The sequence below is a fragment of the Nicotiana tomentosiformis genome, chromosome 8, assembly GCF_000390325.3.
Source record: "Nicotiana tomentosiformis chromosome 8, ASM39032v3, whole genome shotgun sequence".
NCBI lineage: Eukaryota > Viridiplantae > Streptophyta > Magnoliopsida > Solanales > Solanaceae > Nicotiana > Nicotiana tomentosiformis.
Window position 1 is genome coordinate 107770735 of NC_090819.1, and position 16700 is coordinate 107787434.

General features: G+C 34.8%; 1 protein-coding gene across 1 annotated transcript; it reads right to left on the reverse strand.

Annotated features, from left to right (window-relative positions):
• Positions 1 to 9682: 9682 nt before the first annotated feature.
• On the reverse strand, positions 9683 to 16421 carry LOC104110255 (homeobox protein knotted-1-like 3). The gene is made up of 7 exons (XM_033659717.2): positions 16241 to 16421; positions 14987 to 15731; positions 12511 to 12631; positions 11207 to 11394; positions 10972 to 11103; positions 10416 to 10552; positions 9683 to 10328 (listed from the first exon to the last, which is right to left on the reverse strand). Exons 2-7 carry the CDS (start codon positions 15671 to 15673, stop codon positions 10325 to 10327), a joined length of 1269 nt encoding a protein of 422 aa, XP_033515608.1. The 5' UTR covers positions 15674 to 15731; positions 16241 to 16421; the 3' UTR covers positions 9683 to 10324.
• Positions 16422 to 16700: the final 279 nt, after the last annotated feature.

The window sequence follows — 16700 nt, forward strand, 5'->3', positions numbered from 1 at the left end:
ACTATAAATACGACTACAAAAAACTAATTTAAATAATGAAACTATGACTTTAGCAAGGAATTGAAAAATCACCCCAAAAATTCGACCCGAGCCCACGTATCGGAATCAGATACAAGTCACAAAATACTAACACCCATTCGATATCGAGTTCACCCATACCCAAAATTACTCAAATCCGACCTCAATTCGCCTTTAAATTCCCAAAATTTCGGTCTAAGAACTTCCACCATTTTGCCCCAAATTTCTCAACCCAAATCACTAATTAAATGATGAAATTAAAGACATAATCGTGGAAATTAGCCAAAACTAGGTAAGAATCACTTACCCCAATCATCCGCGTGAAAATATCTCCAAGAATCACCTCCCACCGAGCTCCCAAAAATAATTTTGTGTTATGAACTCAAACCCTCATTTTTGAAATATAATCTGCCCAAGCTTTTCGCTTCTGCGGCCACATTAGCCGCTTCAGCGGCACCACATTTGCGGTCCTCCCTTCGCATCTGCGGAGGCCACTAAGCCGCCCAACCGCTTTTGCGATCAAGTCCCCGGTTCTGCCGGCGCGCATCTGCACAAACAAACCCGCTTTTGCGGACCAGCCTCATCACCCATGCTTACACTTCTGCGACCCTCCAAGCGCAGGTGCGAGTCCGCACCTGCAGAATTCCTGCCGCATCTGCGCTCCCTAGTCCCCAGTCTATTCCTCCGCATTTGCCCAACACATCCCGCACCTGCGAGCTCACACCTGCAATCAAAGCTCCCGCAGGTGCGGTTACACCAGCAGAGCTCAGTCTTCAGCAATCTCACAACTTCTACTTTTGATCCATTAACCATCTAGAATCAATCCGAGGCTCCAGGGACCTCAACCAAATATACCAACCAGTCCTAAAATATCATACAGACTTAGTCGAGTCTTTAAATCACATCAAACAATGCTAACAAGACCAATTACACATTGATTCAAGTCTAATGAACTTTTAAACTTCAAACTTCTACACCCGATGCCGAAACCTATCAAATCAAGTACGATTGGCCTCAAATTTGGCACACAAGTCATAATTGACATTACGGACCTACTCCAACTTTCAAAATTGAAATCTGACCCCGATATCAAAAAGTCCACTCCCGGTCAAGCTTTCCAAAAAATCATCCAATTTTTCAACTTTCGCCAATTGACGCTAAAATGACCTATGGACCTCTAATTCAATATCCGAACATGCTTCTAAGACCAAAATATCCCTACGGAGCTATTAGAACCGTCGAAACTCCATTCTGGAGTCGTCTTCACACAATTCGAACTACGGTCAATTCCTACGACTTAGACTTCTATTTTTAGGGATTATGTGTCACATTTCACTCCGAAATAAAAAATAAATCCTCCCGGTAGTTATGTAACCACAAAATGAAATAGAGGGATCAATAATTAGGGGTTCGAGGCTAATACTCTCAAAACGACATGCCGGGTCGTTACAACCATGAGCTATTTGTTGTGAAAATATTGAATTGTTCGTCCCTTCCGTCACTTCGTGCCTATTTTTTACTTGTCTTAATTGTTTTACTTGCACCCCTTAGTTGTCACATGCTTTACTTGCTCTGTTATTTTTGTAATATTTATTGTATTTCTTTGATTATTACGTGGTTCCTTTATTGTCGTGTACTCGTACCCTTAGATTGTAGAAATTCTTGTAAATTAAGTTATTGGATTGTTGTTGTTAATTTAAATTGCTTGTAGATCGGATTGCACGCCGCAACGGGTGAAATAAGGGAGGATTGTGATATTGATAAATGATGATACGATGGGATCGGGTTACGCGCCACAACGGTTTGTATACGTGATACTTGATCTTGCTTATTGATACAATGGTGGAATAAGGGAGGATTATAATATTGATAAATGATGATAATGTGGGATCGGGTTGCGCGCCGCAACGGATTGTGTGTGTTATACTTGTTGTTGTTGTTATGTCTTGCGTGAGTCATGCATCCTACGTGAATGTTGTATTACTTCAAGGTGTCAATCTATGCTTCCGTAGTTACTTGGTGAATTGATTTTTTAGATGAATTTACTGTGCAAAGTTATTATCTCATACCCTGCCGAGTTTTTGGTAATATAGCAGTTTTAAATAAAAGAATTATTAACATGCTTCCCTTATGTGACTCTTAAGTTCAAACTCGTCGTTTCATTCGGTACTTTACTATTCTTAATAGCTGTCATATTTCACTTTAATTGATTTCTAAACTTAAACTACTTATCCTATCTGATGTTTTTACTTTACTTAAAAATGGATATTAAGTTTTAATTTAATAAATTCTATATTTAATTCAGTAGTTTATCCGATGCTTTATTGTATTTTAAAATGTTATTTTCTTTACCCAAATAATTTCTAAAATAAACTCATTTTCTCATTTGATTTCCTACTTTATTCAAGGTTATTATTATGCCTTATCGTATATAAATAAGTCTCTTGAACATTTTAATTAGCATTTGACATAGATACAATATACATGGGGCGTATGGGTTTTTGTCGTGCGAAAGTGATTTGAAAAAATGTGGGCACGAGATGCCATACGTGTAAGATTTGAAAGTTGTGACTTATGATTTGAGATTTTGAGGAGTGGTACCTCGAATAATTCTTATTGTAAATTATGCATAGGGAACGATTTGATTGATTGAGTTGTCACCTATTTCTTTATTATTCGTTTATTTCTTGTTGCTATTCGTGCTTCTATTATTTTCACTGTTGATTGTAAATTTGTGATCCTTCTGTTGTTGGTCTTACATTGACGTTCTTTCCATTGTTAGCTTTAAGTTATATCCCGCACAGGTTTACATGTCTGGTAAGTGTCTTGACCTAGCCTTATCACTACTCTACCAAGATTAGGCTTGATACTTACTGGGTACAGCTGTGGTGTACTTATGCTACGCTTCTGAACACTTTTTGTGCATATCCAGGTACTTATGATCGAGTTGGTTTGAGACTTATGTCTGCGTAGCTAGAGACTTCAAAGTATACATGCTTGACATTCGCATGCTCCGAAGACACCTTCTGTTGTATTTTATTTCTAATGTTTCCTATTATTCCGGGACAATGATGTATTATTATTTTTAGTAACTCTTAGAAAAGCTTATGACTTGTACTATCGGTTTTGGGGTTGTATGATTGACGTTGGCTCAACTATGTTGTATCAGATATTACTTAATATATTGCAGTTAAGTTAGTTAAATTTCATTAATAATCAGCACGTGTTAGGCTTATCTAGTCTTAAAGACTAGGTGTCATCACGACGTCCTAAGGTAGGAAATTGGGGTCGTGACAAGAGGGCTCAAAAGTACCTAGGATTTATGGAAAACTAAAGAAAAAAGGTAAGTAATAAGTAGATAGTGTAAGGGCAAATGGTTGCTCTAGTGGTGAGCACCCTCCACTTCCAACCAAGAGGTTGTGAGTTCGAGTCACCCCAAGAGCAAGGTGGGGAGTTCTTGGAGGGAGGGAGCCGAGGGTCTATCGGAAACAGCCTCTCTACCTCAGGGTAGGGATAAAGTCTGCGTATACACTACCCTCCCCAGACCTCACTAGTGGAATTATTGTTGTTGTTGTTGTTGCAGGGGCAAAACAACTCTTTGTAAACGCTAATTCTACCAAGCAGGCGGAACCTGACATTTTTGTCCATATAATACAAATTGTGCTAGAATATGCACCTCCAATGCGAGAAGGACAAAATGATTAAAGCAGGAATAATGCTAATGACTAAATTAACCTCGGGGTGGCCAGGCACATATGGTGACCATGATCTGGTTATTCTCATTTATAGTATAGGAATAAATTATAAACTTTGGTATTATCAACTTATTATATATCCACCTATTAGGTATGAAAACTTTACTATTAACAGAGGAACTTTCATCGTAAAAGCTATGTGTGCTTTATAACATATTGCAATTTCTCTCTATTCATAGTCTAATGTACATTATTCATAAGTTAGTCTCCAGTACTGTATTAAAAAACTATCTCAGATGATATCTTGGGTAATTAGTACTCCTCCATTTCAATTTATATGAACTACTTTGACTCAATATCGAAGTTTAAAAGAATCTTTAACGTATAAAGGTTAAAAACTTTGTGAGACCATAATACTTGTGTAATTATAAAAAGTTTATTATTAAGGATAAAATAAAAGTTTAAAGTTATTTTTTAATACATAAATGTGTCACTTTGAGAATACACTACAAAGGAAAGTGTGACATAAAAATTAAAATAGATAGAGTATATATTAAAACTCATGTGGACACATAAAAAAAAGTGAAAAAGATTAAATATATATGTCATACTCAAATCAAATTTGCAGCTTTCTAACGAGATTACGTTACCAATTTTGATCGGCATGGGACTTATCTATATGCCATCGTCCTCGCCATTTTTTTTTCTTGATTTACGTATTACCAGCCAATGTTTGAGTATCAGTCTACTATTAGTCCAGCATTGTCTACTTTTTTTCTCTTCAAATTCTTACTAGTTAGATTATTTAAAATCGCTCAGTAATATTTTTATTGGGAATATAACACCTTCTTGCTATTTCATTTTACTTTGGTTGGAAAATTTAGCAAATAAAATATGTTAAGAGTAATTTTCTCATTTCTCACCCTTTTTACCCTTAATTTACGTGTAACCAGCCAAATGTTGAGTATGTTTTTTCAACCAATTAAAACTTCAACCAAGTTTGCATGCAATATTCTTTTTCAATCTTTCCCATCACCTTCTTCTTCTTTCAACTTCTAAGCTTTTTCCCCTTCATCTTTGCTTGAAATTAGAGTTGCATTTTCCCTTTTCCTTAGGAAGGTCACACAACAATTTTTTTCATGTCAATGGAGAATGAACATGATACCTCATCTTTAAGGACAAGACGGGGTAAAACATCCTCGAGTTTATCATGTTGTTTTAATGGTCATCGTCGTTCAGATCTTTTTGAATCTTTATCAAGTCCAAGCAAGTTATCGTCATGTTGGTTTCGTAACAAAACAACACATGATCATAATAATTTGCCAGAGATTAGAAGAAAATGTAAGAGTTTCATTCATCGTATGGGTAGACATCGTCGCCACGTGTCAGCAGATCTTAGCTATGATCCCCTTAGTTATGCTATGAATTTTGAAGATGATGAGACATCATTTGATGATTATGAGGATTTTCCTGCAAGGAATTTTGCAGCAAGATTGCCATTATCTCCTCCTTCCAAAGGGAAAATGCCAAAAAGCAATATATTAAGACAAGATAATAATAATAATAATATGGATGAGTTGACATTGCCAAAAGTTACAACGTCAAGGCCAGAGATGAAGAGTAAAAGCTTTAAATTGCCATCAAATGAAAGGACACGAGCCATAGAAGAGGTGAGGAGAAGTCTTGAAATGCCAATGTCTGAAGTAAACAACGGCATTATAACAGAGGCCAGAAGATACAATTAAGAAGACACTAACTAGACGCAAATCCAACATATATAGAAACAGTGGGTGCACGTAAAATTACGGCATTGGACGCAAAGTATATATATGCATATAAAATTTATTAAAGGTTATCCAATGGTTTGCTCATTGTTTTAAATTCTGAATCCATCTCTAAACGTCTCGCACAACAAGGTAAAAGGAGTTTAGAAGAGGCAACAACATTAATGGTACGTTCACGCTCGTCGGGTCCAATTTACGCGAGGTTAGAATTTTGATGATTACATTTCAGTTGCTATATATACTTAGAAATTAAACCTTATTACTCCATGGTTATGTATGTAACTAATTAATAAATTTTATCTTTCGTTAGCGATTCTCAAAATTACTGTTCAAACACGGCACAATCATTTTTTACCTTTGTTTTTACCCGGGAGCAGTGGACAAACGGTAGTTTGGTTCGCACATAAAATGATGTTGGGATTATAATGCAGACCGAAATTGTTATATTTCGATTAGTAACCCCTAGATTATTTAGTACTTGTGATTTGTTTGGTTCATTGCAAAGGTATATATGATGTATATCTAAAACGTGTGTTTGATTTTAAAATCAATAAACAGCACGGATAATTTTTGCTTATAGTCAATTTTAACCTTGACCTCCTTGTTTTTTCTCACTAATAATAAAATAATTCTGAATTTTATACCAAGATCATCTTCATATTATTGATAAGCCAATGTGCCCAAAAAATTTGCGGCGTGGTTGAATATGGAAATTAAGGTAATTGATTTGACTTGCAACTATATATTATAGAAAGATATTAAGGTAATAATTTAAACAAGTTGCTTAATATTCACTCCGTTCATTTTTAGTTGACCACTTTTGAGTTTGTACTCCCTTTAAGAAAAAATAAATAAAGTATGTATTTTACAATTTTACCCATATTAATGATAGCATTTCAAAAAATATTGAAAAATAATTTGGGGAATTAGTAGGTATATATAATAAGGGTAAAACAAGAAAAAAATTTTTATCTTTCTCTTGATTTGCTAAAATGAACAAGTAAAAGTGAAAATTTATTTTTAGTATATTGGACAAGTAAAAGTGAACGAAGAGAGTAATAAATACGTCCCACCGCATACAAGCCAAAATTCATACGTACAATAGAAGAACAAAAAAGGCAACAAAGGGAGCATAATTATCTGCAGTTTTTACCATGCAAGAAGATGGATGTTTTACATTAATACGGCAGCTTAGTTTCAGAAGTAGAGGAAAAAAGGATGTATTGAGTACGTGCTTGCTAGTGCTAGAGGAAGAAGCAGAAAAGGAGGTAAAAGGGATTAAAGAAAACATGCTAAAGTCGAAGGTATTAGTAGCGGCTAAGAAGCAGGGGCGACCTAGAGCATTGGCTATGGGTTCCCGAAAACTCAGTAACTTTTGCGTAGATCATGTATTTATATTAAAAAATTTACTAAATATTTGTAAATATCTAACTGTGAACCCAGATATTATTGCATATTAATTTGAAATTACGGTAAGAACCCATAAGTTTCAAATCCTGGATCCGCCTCTACTAAGAAGAGGATTTTCATGATTACACGTTCGAATAATATTAGTGGCAAACAAAAAAGGAGGGTTACCCTTAATTAATTATGATGCAAAAAGCTATATATGCAGATAATTTTGATAATGGTGATTATATTAGAGAAACCGATGGTCCAAATTATCCTGATTTTGCTTCTCGTTTTGCAGCTCCACATCGTCAAACCATTCTCTATTGATGATGTACTATTTCACTATTCCAAATTACCAAATATAAGTTTTCTTTGTGGCGGATGTTGTTGACGCACTCGCCGCATTCAATTGTACATATATTTATATACGCATAATTAAATTTTCTTTGTTTCTGCTTTCTTTTTCTGCTTGAGTCGAGAGTTTATCTGAATCAATCTCTCTACCTTCGTAAGGTAGGGTTAAGGTATAGGTACATTTCACTCCTTATTTTGTGGGATTACACTGAGTTTGTTGTTGTTGCATAATTGAATTTTCTTAAAGAATAAATATCTAGACTAATTTTTAACCTATAAATTGCAACAAATATAATTAGAGTTATTGACGCAATTATACTTGGCAATTAATCAATCACTAGTTTAACATTATGAACACGTCTCAACTAATGTATTTACATGAATGAGCATTGCTAGGGTTCATGAGCCGATAGATTAATAAGTTTATCTCATCCGTTGTAGTCTATGAAGCTCCAAATATTCGTAACAAAACGAGTGAAAGATTTGTAGTTCCATAACTCATAGGCTCATAGTCAACGTGAGATACTCAATATTCAATTTGGAATGGGATAACATATAGTATTTCAAAGCAACAAAAGAAAGCTGAGAAATAAGAATGACAAGGCTTTGCTATAATGACAACAATAAGGTGATAAGGTCCTAAAAAATTCTGAAAAAACGGTATTCATTTTTGTTTTATATGGATAATTATTCTACTGTTAGATAAAGGAAAAGTTAAGAAATGAAGAGAAAGCGTTGATATATCAGATCACTTGTTTTTAGATTCCCTTTTTTCAAACATCACGAGTCTGAAAGTAATATTTTATTTATTTAACCATCTCGCATTTAAAATTCACTAACTTGACTTTTCACGTATGACTCATCCAAGATGAAAATACTTCCTACCGAAAAATTTCGTCCGTCCAAGGTTTGAACCCGAGATATCTAGTTAAGTGTGTATCCATCTATCCCACCTTATAACACGTTACTTATAGTGGTATTTACTCTCCATATATGTGGATTTTATCTTCGTTAATGATGTATGGGCAGATTGTATATATGCTAACTTTTGTTTTTGTCTGCAATAATAAACATTGCATTTGCTCGAACTCGAGGAACATTTTTCTAGTATGGTCATGTTTTCAGGGGCGGCCCAACTCTAAAGCAAGTGAAATACTTGCTTTAGGCCCCAAATATTTAAGGGCCCCAAAATTACTAGTATTTTCTATACATAGTAGTATATTATTTATATAATTATCTTTTATTATTGATAAATTTATTTCTTTATTGTGATATTAATTTTTAATAACTTAATTTCTTCCTCTAATTAATATAACTAAAATAGTTTTCTGTCAATCTTATTTTACTTTTTTTACTTAATTATATTTCTCTATTCATTAGTTGGTCACGTAACTATATCTAATAATCTAACTTATTATTTATTTTTCTTACATAAATTATATTCTCTCCGTCCCAATTTATATGAAAGTGTTTGACTGGACATGGATTTTATGAAATAAAGGAAGGCTTTTGAAACTTATAATCTTAAATAAATCATAGAAGTTTTTGGGCTAGAAATCATCTCATTAATGGTAAAAAGAAAAATCTAAAGTTGAATTGTTACCAAATATAGAAAGGGACTTGCTAAAAAAAAAAGGAGTCACTTATGTTTTCTGGGTTCTCCTATTTCAGTTGTGATGCAATCAACGTTAAATTCATTTAATTTTCTGTATTTCATAAAACTAAGGTCTCATTTTTTTTAATTTCACATCCTCACTTGTCTATTTTTTTTAAAAACGATGTTCATTAAATTATATATATATTAAGACCTCTTATTAAGATTTTGCTTAGCCCTCCGATGATGTTGGCCCGCCCCTGCATGTTTTTGTGTTCAACAAGAAGAAAGTAAAAGGTTGTGACATATGGCTTACTCTCCATATGACATGTTCGATGTATGTATGGATTTTCATCTTCTTTAAAGAATGTTTTTTCTTTATCATTCAGAAATGACAGTCTTATGTAGTTGCCCAAAACAAAAAGATTTTGAATCTCACTAAGACACTCTATTTTTCATTGCTAGTTACAATTTTAATATGTTTTTTAAAGAACCAGTTTATGTTTATTTAGAAAAAGGAAAATACAAAAACTAGAGGGAAACTAGATCAATACCTCTACAAATCAAAGTTCAGAAAAGATAGCATATTTTCGATTCTTTTTACATTTAAACATATTAAATAAGCAAATATAAACGTGTGATTCTTTATTAATATTTGGTTGTTTGCAAAAACTATTGAAAATTTAAAACTTATCAATTTCGGTTGATAAGTTACCTTTCTTTTATTTGTCTTACCACTTTCCATCTTAAACTTTACCAAAACAGTTCAGGAAAATATCATTTCTGAACCTAAGCGAATTCCGTCAGCATATATAAACTTCCATGCACATATTTGTATCCATAATATAATATTAACACCACCATAATATTCTTTTTTTCTTTTTTTTCCACATTGTAAACAAAAACATGATATGAGCCAACTATAGAGATAAGAAAGCGTACACATTTTGTCAATCTTACATGGCTACAAGAAAAGTTATTGATGAAACCGAGCTTATTCAACTGTGCACCCCCACATCTAACCCATACAAAAATATTGTAAATAGTGTAGTAACAAAAATGTTGTAATATCAGTCAGCAATGAGTTATGAGTCACTGACTTTTCCGCCCATTCAATCCACGCAGAATGAATACAGACGATTCATATCAATCCCAACTAATTTGTGATTAAAGCGGAGCTGATTGATATATATTAATCATCATCCCTCCCCATCTGATCACTATACGAAAACCACTAGCGCGTAATGTAAGCAGTACTAGCACCTGTTTTTAACAGTTCTTCTGCAGTTGAGAAATAACTGACCTGTTGCTTTAAGTGAATGAGTCCTTGGATCCAGCCACATCAAGGATCATCTTTCTATATACTATATAGTACTGTGTTACTAATATCACATATGCTAATTGAGCTGGACGCACGAGCAAAAATATCCAAGGAAGCTTGTTAATAAGTTGATTATACCTTCCCTTGTATGACAGTGTTTGCAGTTTCACCTGGATAAGTTTCGAATTAAGTTAGCAGAAATCACTTTCAGTTTATTAAGAAAAAAGAAACTTTTACATATGCTTAACTTTCATTACCTTTTGCGTTTGCTCTTCGAAGTAGTAGAAGAGGAAGCATTGCTGTGCCAGTTCCTTTTTCTTTGGTTGATGAACCAATTATTTATCTGCTTGAGTTGAAGGCCTGTTTCTTGTACCAGTTTAGCTTTATCTTCCTCCTGCAAGTGTACAAATTAACCACAAAAGAAAGTAGATGGTTATAAGTGCAGCAAGAGCATAATTGTAATAACCAGAGCAAAGATACGGCTATAGACTAATTTTTCAAACTTATCGCACCAAGTTAATGTCATCAACTCATTTTCCTTTTGGATCTACCATGTAAAAGCCACTAGATGCATTACAGATAACTGTAAATTCACGAAGATTGATACGAGTTAGCAGCTAAATTTCTCTTGAAAGATGACACCACAAAAAAAATGTATTTCCAGACTTTACCTAATAAGCTAAAGGTGCAGTTTTGGTGAATTAAACTTTCCGGTGATTTGTGTGCTTTTACAAGTGCAAAATGCACAAAAGGATGCCATTTAGTCTATAGGTCAAGAAAATCAGAATGGAAGATTGATAATTAAGAACTTACAGTGGGGTATGGCCACTTGGCATGTGATTGCCACCACGCTTTCAAGACAGAGGTAGTATCGCCAGGGAGTTTTCCTGCCCTTCTCTTTCGCAGAATTTCCTCCCTAATATCCACAAGTTTTTCCTTGTAACCCTATTTATTAAGAGAGGAGGAGGAGGAGGCTGATGAGTTAAACACAGTCTGATAAAACAATAGGGGCCAGAATAGCTCAAAACATATCATAGCAAAACTCTACCTGTTTCAGCTCGTGCTTTAGCTCCTGCCTCACACGCTCCATCAATGACCTCTCACTCTCTGTTGGAAGACCAAAGCCCATGCCGTCATGACCGTCTAAACTTCCATCGAACAAATTGGCTTCACTATCCACCTGGTCATCTTCATCATCCGACATTGTAGCACCTGTACCTTCTCCTGGAGAAACTCCTGCATAAGCAGCATGTAGAAACAATATTAACTTCAGTATGTGGCTAAAAAATATACAGTTCATTGTCTAAAACTCAAACATTCTTTATCAAGGTATCAAAATCTGGCCACCCCGAAAAGCCTAGGGAAAAGATAAAAAGAAAAGAGATACCAGTTAGCTTAAGGAAGATTCACAAAGACCTCTCTTCTATTAGATAATACAAAAGAAAAATAAAACAAGAAACATGTGAAATATTAAATTGCGTGAAATGTTAAATTGGTTAGAAGCCATGCAGAAGTCCTAAGGTTAAGAATTGTTTATGGTCATTGAGAAAAAAGGAAGTGCATTCTACCATACTGAATAGCGAAGTACACACATTAAGGTCATATTTTCTGCCAGTTATGAGTTTTTATCAGCCTCAAACGGAAAAGAAGTATCAACAAATTGGAGGAAAAGATATTGTCTTTGAAAGAGACAAGTCCAATTTACTATAGATAATAAATTACTTTCCTTTTTTCTTCCTCAACTGTGTGACTGGCATGAGAAGATTTACATATTAAGTAGTCTAATTTGAAGCTTAAAACATCAAATAAGAAATTCTTTCAAATTGTACGTGATGATATTCAGAGAGAAAACTCGAACTCAATAGTTTACCTCAACGTGATGATCATTGCTACAATGTTTTCATGCTTGCAATTTCCGAAACCAACCACAGACGTTAGAACTGTCTAGTTTGATACTTCTAGCAGAGTAGACACATATATGTCAAAGAACTTACCCAACTTAATGAATAAAGAGTGGCAAAAGTTTCTGCCACTGAAAATCAAATGTTAAAATTTGAACAAATGACATGAAATTATTATCCTACAGTTTTTCTGTTCTAGAAAGGCACCTAAAAAAAATGATAATCAAGAATGCCAGATCAAAAATATGAAGTAGGTTCACATACTGCTTTTACTTCCCCCCAAGCCTTCTCAACTTCTAACAGAGGTAAAAGGCAGACTGAACTTACATGCAATATATGTTCACTCTCCAAACACACACTGAGCAAATATTAAATCGACAACAGTAAACCACAATAGGCATATGTAAATAGTAACCATGAAAATGCCCCAAAATGAATATTGGATGCCTACCAGTTAAGCTTTGCAATGACTGCTCGATCTCCCAGCAAGCCATAACTGCTTCCATTGCATGAACACGGACATGTTGTTGTAGTTGTTCTTTAAAAGAACAAAGCAACAGCACGTAATGTGTCTACAAAACAAAATGAGAGCAAAAGTAAGCTCTAGCATTAAGCTATTTTCAGATTTGGTTTATGAATAAAAGATATTGCCCTGAGAGCAAGATGCAGTTAGTGTAAACATCAAGGGAATATTCGCCTGAAAGTTATTATTTTGTTTCTTTTTATTTCAATCATGTAAAAAATAACTCAAGCTCCAGACACTCAGGCTGCACTCTTTACTCCATATAAAAAGGTGTTGCTTGGCCAGAAAGATTATAAACTTCCTTTGTTAATTGATTCTGCTCTGCCTAAGTGATTTCCACACTTAGACTAAGATATAGAAACCTAGGATATGCTGATTTCTCAGAGACCCTAAATGTAAAGAACTAAATTTCCTAATATGCAACCAAACCACATCTAGACTTCCACAAGCTTATAGTTTTAGGTATTGAAGACCACCATGAAAATTAAGTCCTGACCTGGCCAAAAAGAATAGGCTACTCTACTAGGTGATAAATTGCATTGTTTTCTTAAACAAGGAAGGCTGTCATCTTCTGGACATCACAGAGTGATGACCAGAAGGCAAATGGGGGTTCTGATTACTAACCATGTGTCCCGAGTCATTAATCGTGTGTTGCAAAATAAATTATTTGCTGTTAAACATATATATCAACACGTAAGAGGATGCAGTACAAGGATCCACAATGCAGGTTTTGTTAGTTACATAAACAGTGCCAATAATAAAATGTTAGACTTATTTATAAAAATTAGTAGTAGATATAAATGAAAACCCAAATTAGTCTGCATTACCAGATTTCCTCATTTAAGTTAACAAAGAGACTGCAACACAAGGTTCCAGAAAACAAATACATCTATATAGATAAGCAGAAATAAATCATAAGATACTAATTTATCCACTTTCCTGATCAGGAAAAACAGAAGAACATATGTTCAGCTTTGGCCTTATGTTTCATATCAATATGACAATATCAATATTGCGTAGTCTTGTCAAATAATTATTACGTTAGTTTCTCATATGACTACATCAGCGCTTTTTGTGCTAGCAGAAAGCAGTGAATGAAGAGCAATAGTATCTTATTATTCTTGAAAACTGAGATGCTGCAGTCAATGGTCTGAATCCACTGATTAAGTAGGTTATAATTCTCAGATGGAGCATTGAAGGAAACTTTTCAGGCTGAAACTTAACATCTGATCTTGGTTTGATCAACCTTCGGACGAGTTAAAGAAATTACCTTATCAGAAGCCTCTTAATGAGATAAAAGTGCAAATAAAAAACTTACTTCTTCCATTAGAATTAGGGCATGAGTATCAAAAGCTCTACAAGTAGCAGCCTGCCATAATTAGTGACTATATCCACCTAATATGAATTAAGTTCTCTCAAAATTTTTGCTTATATACATGATCGAATTGTTAACGTATTAATTGAGATTCCTGCAGTTGGATGAAGCTGGTGCCTCATTTATTTTCTGTTTCTTGAAAACTGGACACCTACTTTTATCGCTAGTAATTCCAAAAAGAAATTCCAACCTGTTCTAAAAAGAAAACTAGGAGCCACAGAAAATGATCCCATGCCATTGTCTTTAATTATGTAAATACAAAAAACAGGTGACAAGTCTTTTAAGACTTGACATTTTATTCAGTCAGTCTTACTATTTAGAGGACATATGAGCTAAGACTTTGTTATAGTATTTACTACTATTACATCTGCAACCAACCAGTGATTGAAAATAAGGAAGCAGTTGCAAGGACAGCAAAGATAATTACTACTAGTACTATTTTACCTTTGAATTTGGAACTATTTCCCTCTGATATCAAACCCAGCCTATATGTTCATCAAAATAGCTCCTCATTTCAAAATTTTAAAATATCAACTCACAATTACACAGCAGCAGATTTCTTGACTTGGGTCATTTGGTACAAAGGTGTGATTAGTTATCCCCTTCTTGACTAGGATTATTATTGTTATCCGTGCCGAACGACCCTTAAGTTAGAACTTAGAACTAGTGTTTTATTTCATTTTCCAGAACTTACCGCTGAGATAAAAAAAAAAACTTTAGCTAACAAATTCTGAAAAACCAACTAGGAGATGGGGTAAAAACATTAAATTTAGACAGAGGAGATCTGAGTCTCAGAATATCTGGACCATCCTAATTCAATAAAATACAAGAAGCAAGAAGAAACAAATCTGAAAGAGCAATAAAACACAAAGAAACAAACTTTTCAGATTCAATTGTGAAGAGTTATTCAGAAAAAAGTAAAATTTCAAACCTAATTCTTTTTAAAAAAACAAGAGTCTATCACTGCAAATACAAATAAAAGATTCTACTGCAATTGCATGTGTTAAAATAGAAGAAAGAAGAGCTTACCAAAAACTGATCAAGTTCCTTATCATCACCAATATTTTGTCCAAGGGTGGAATATTTCGCTACTACTTGCTGTGATTGTGCCAGCTGTGCATCAATTCTCGGCAACTGATCCACAGGCGTCGCTATTCGCAAGCACGCCACGTGTGCTGATAACAACTGCTCAAACAATGGATGTGCTAAAATTTCAGCTTTATACCCAGCATTTTGCCAATTCAGAATTCCATCGGTGCCGCCGCCACCGACGACTTCACTATCAGTTAACTGACCGCCGGCGTTGTTGTTCCCGTTATCGTTGTTATTATTCCCGTCGTCGTTCTTCAAATCGGCGGCGGCGATTACGGCTGATGAATTATTGGATGTTTGAACATCGCTTACGTTTCTCTGTAAAATCGACCTCGATAGCCACTGATTTGAGGCTTGTGACGCTGCCGCCGACGACTCCGAGTTTGAGTGCAAATTGAGGAAATTCTCACCGACACCACGACCACCGGTACCGGTATAATGACTTTCCTGTCGGAGGATTGCGCTGTTGAGCCACGTTGGCGGCTGCTGGTGGTCAAGCGGTTTGACGTCCGGCGAGGACTGAGCTAGCTGTTCCGGTAATATACTCCTTAAAACTGCTGAATTTTCATCAGAGAAATGGTGCATATCCATTTCTTGTGACATATGATTCGGATTATACGCCATTATCAACTTTTATCGAAACCAAACCTCTACTCACACCATTTCACAACGATGTTGACATCTGTATATATAAACAAATAAACCAACCCTACTATCAAATTGTTCACTGTATGGTTTCAGAAATTGATCTAACTAATCCTATTCCACAAATATATAATTGAAACTTGAGGTCTTGTACAGGTCTGCAATTTTAGAAAGTGCAACGACTAAATAGGTTATAGGTACCACTATTTATTTCGAGACGAAAATAAACAGAATACGAATTGGACTACACGTGAAGTAGAATAAACAGAAACCTAAGTACAGGATTCAGGAAAAAAGATATACTGACTATCAGGATCATATAAAGTCTGCTGGTCGAGAAAGAAAAGGCAGAAGAAGAAGAAGAAGAAGAAAACAATTCAATATTGAAGAAAGCAAGTATTTATAATGTGTAAATGGAGTTTTTTGAGCAATGGGCAGAAGAAAGAGGAAAAGAGAAAGAGAGAGAGAGAGAAAGATGGAGATAAAAAAGGAAGCTTCGGTGTGAATATATGTCCGTGGTTATGTATATTATGTATTGTTATATACCTGTGCACATATGGGGGACCAGAACAGATGAATGTACTGTTAACAGGAAGGAGGTGGGGTTCACCGGAAAAGATGTCGGAGGTTGATTTCCGGTGAACGGAAAAAAATTCGGAAAATTGGTGATGGGAATTCAGTATTGGTGCCTAAATCTTGGGAAGGAGGTTTGTGATTTTGAGGGTGGACTAAAAGTGGTTGGTTTAGTCGTTGGATGAATAGAATACACGGCTCTTGATTTGTTTACGTGGCATGTTGTCGTTTAGGAGGATGGCCTTCTCATTTGATTTTAATTATATTTTATTACTTGATTGTTGCATAAAGGCGTGCTTCGCACGTGTGCTTTATTTATTTTCCCCCTTTTTTGGGCGTTAGATAGAGAACATTTCTAGTACTAATTATTAAGAATAATAATTGGAAGTAGAATCAGTAATTATTAAAACATATTAATAGGTAATAATTTTTT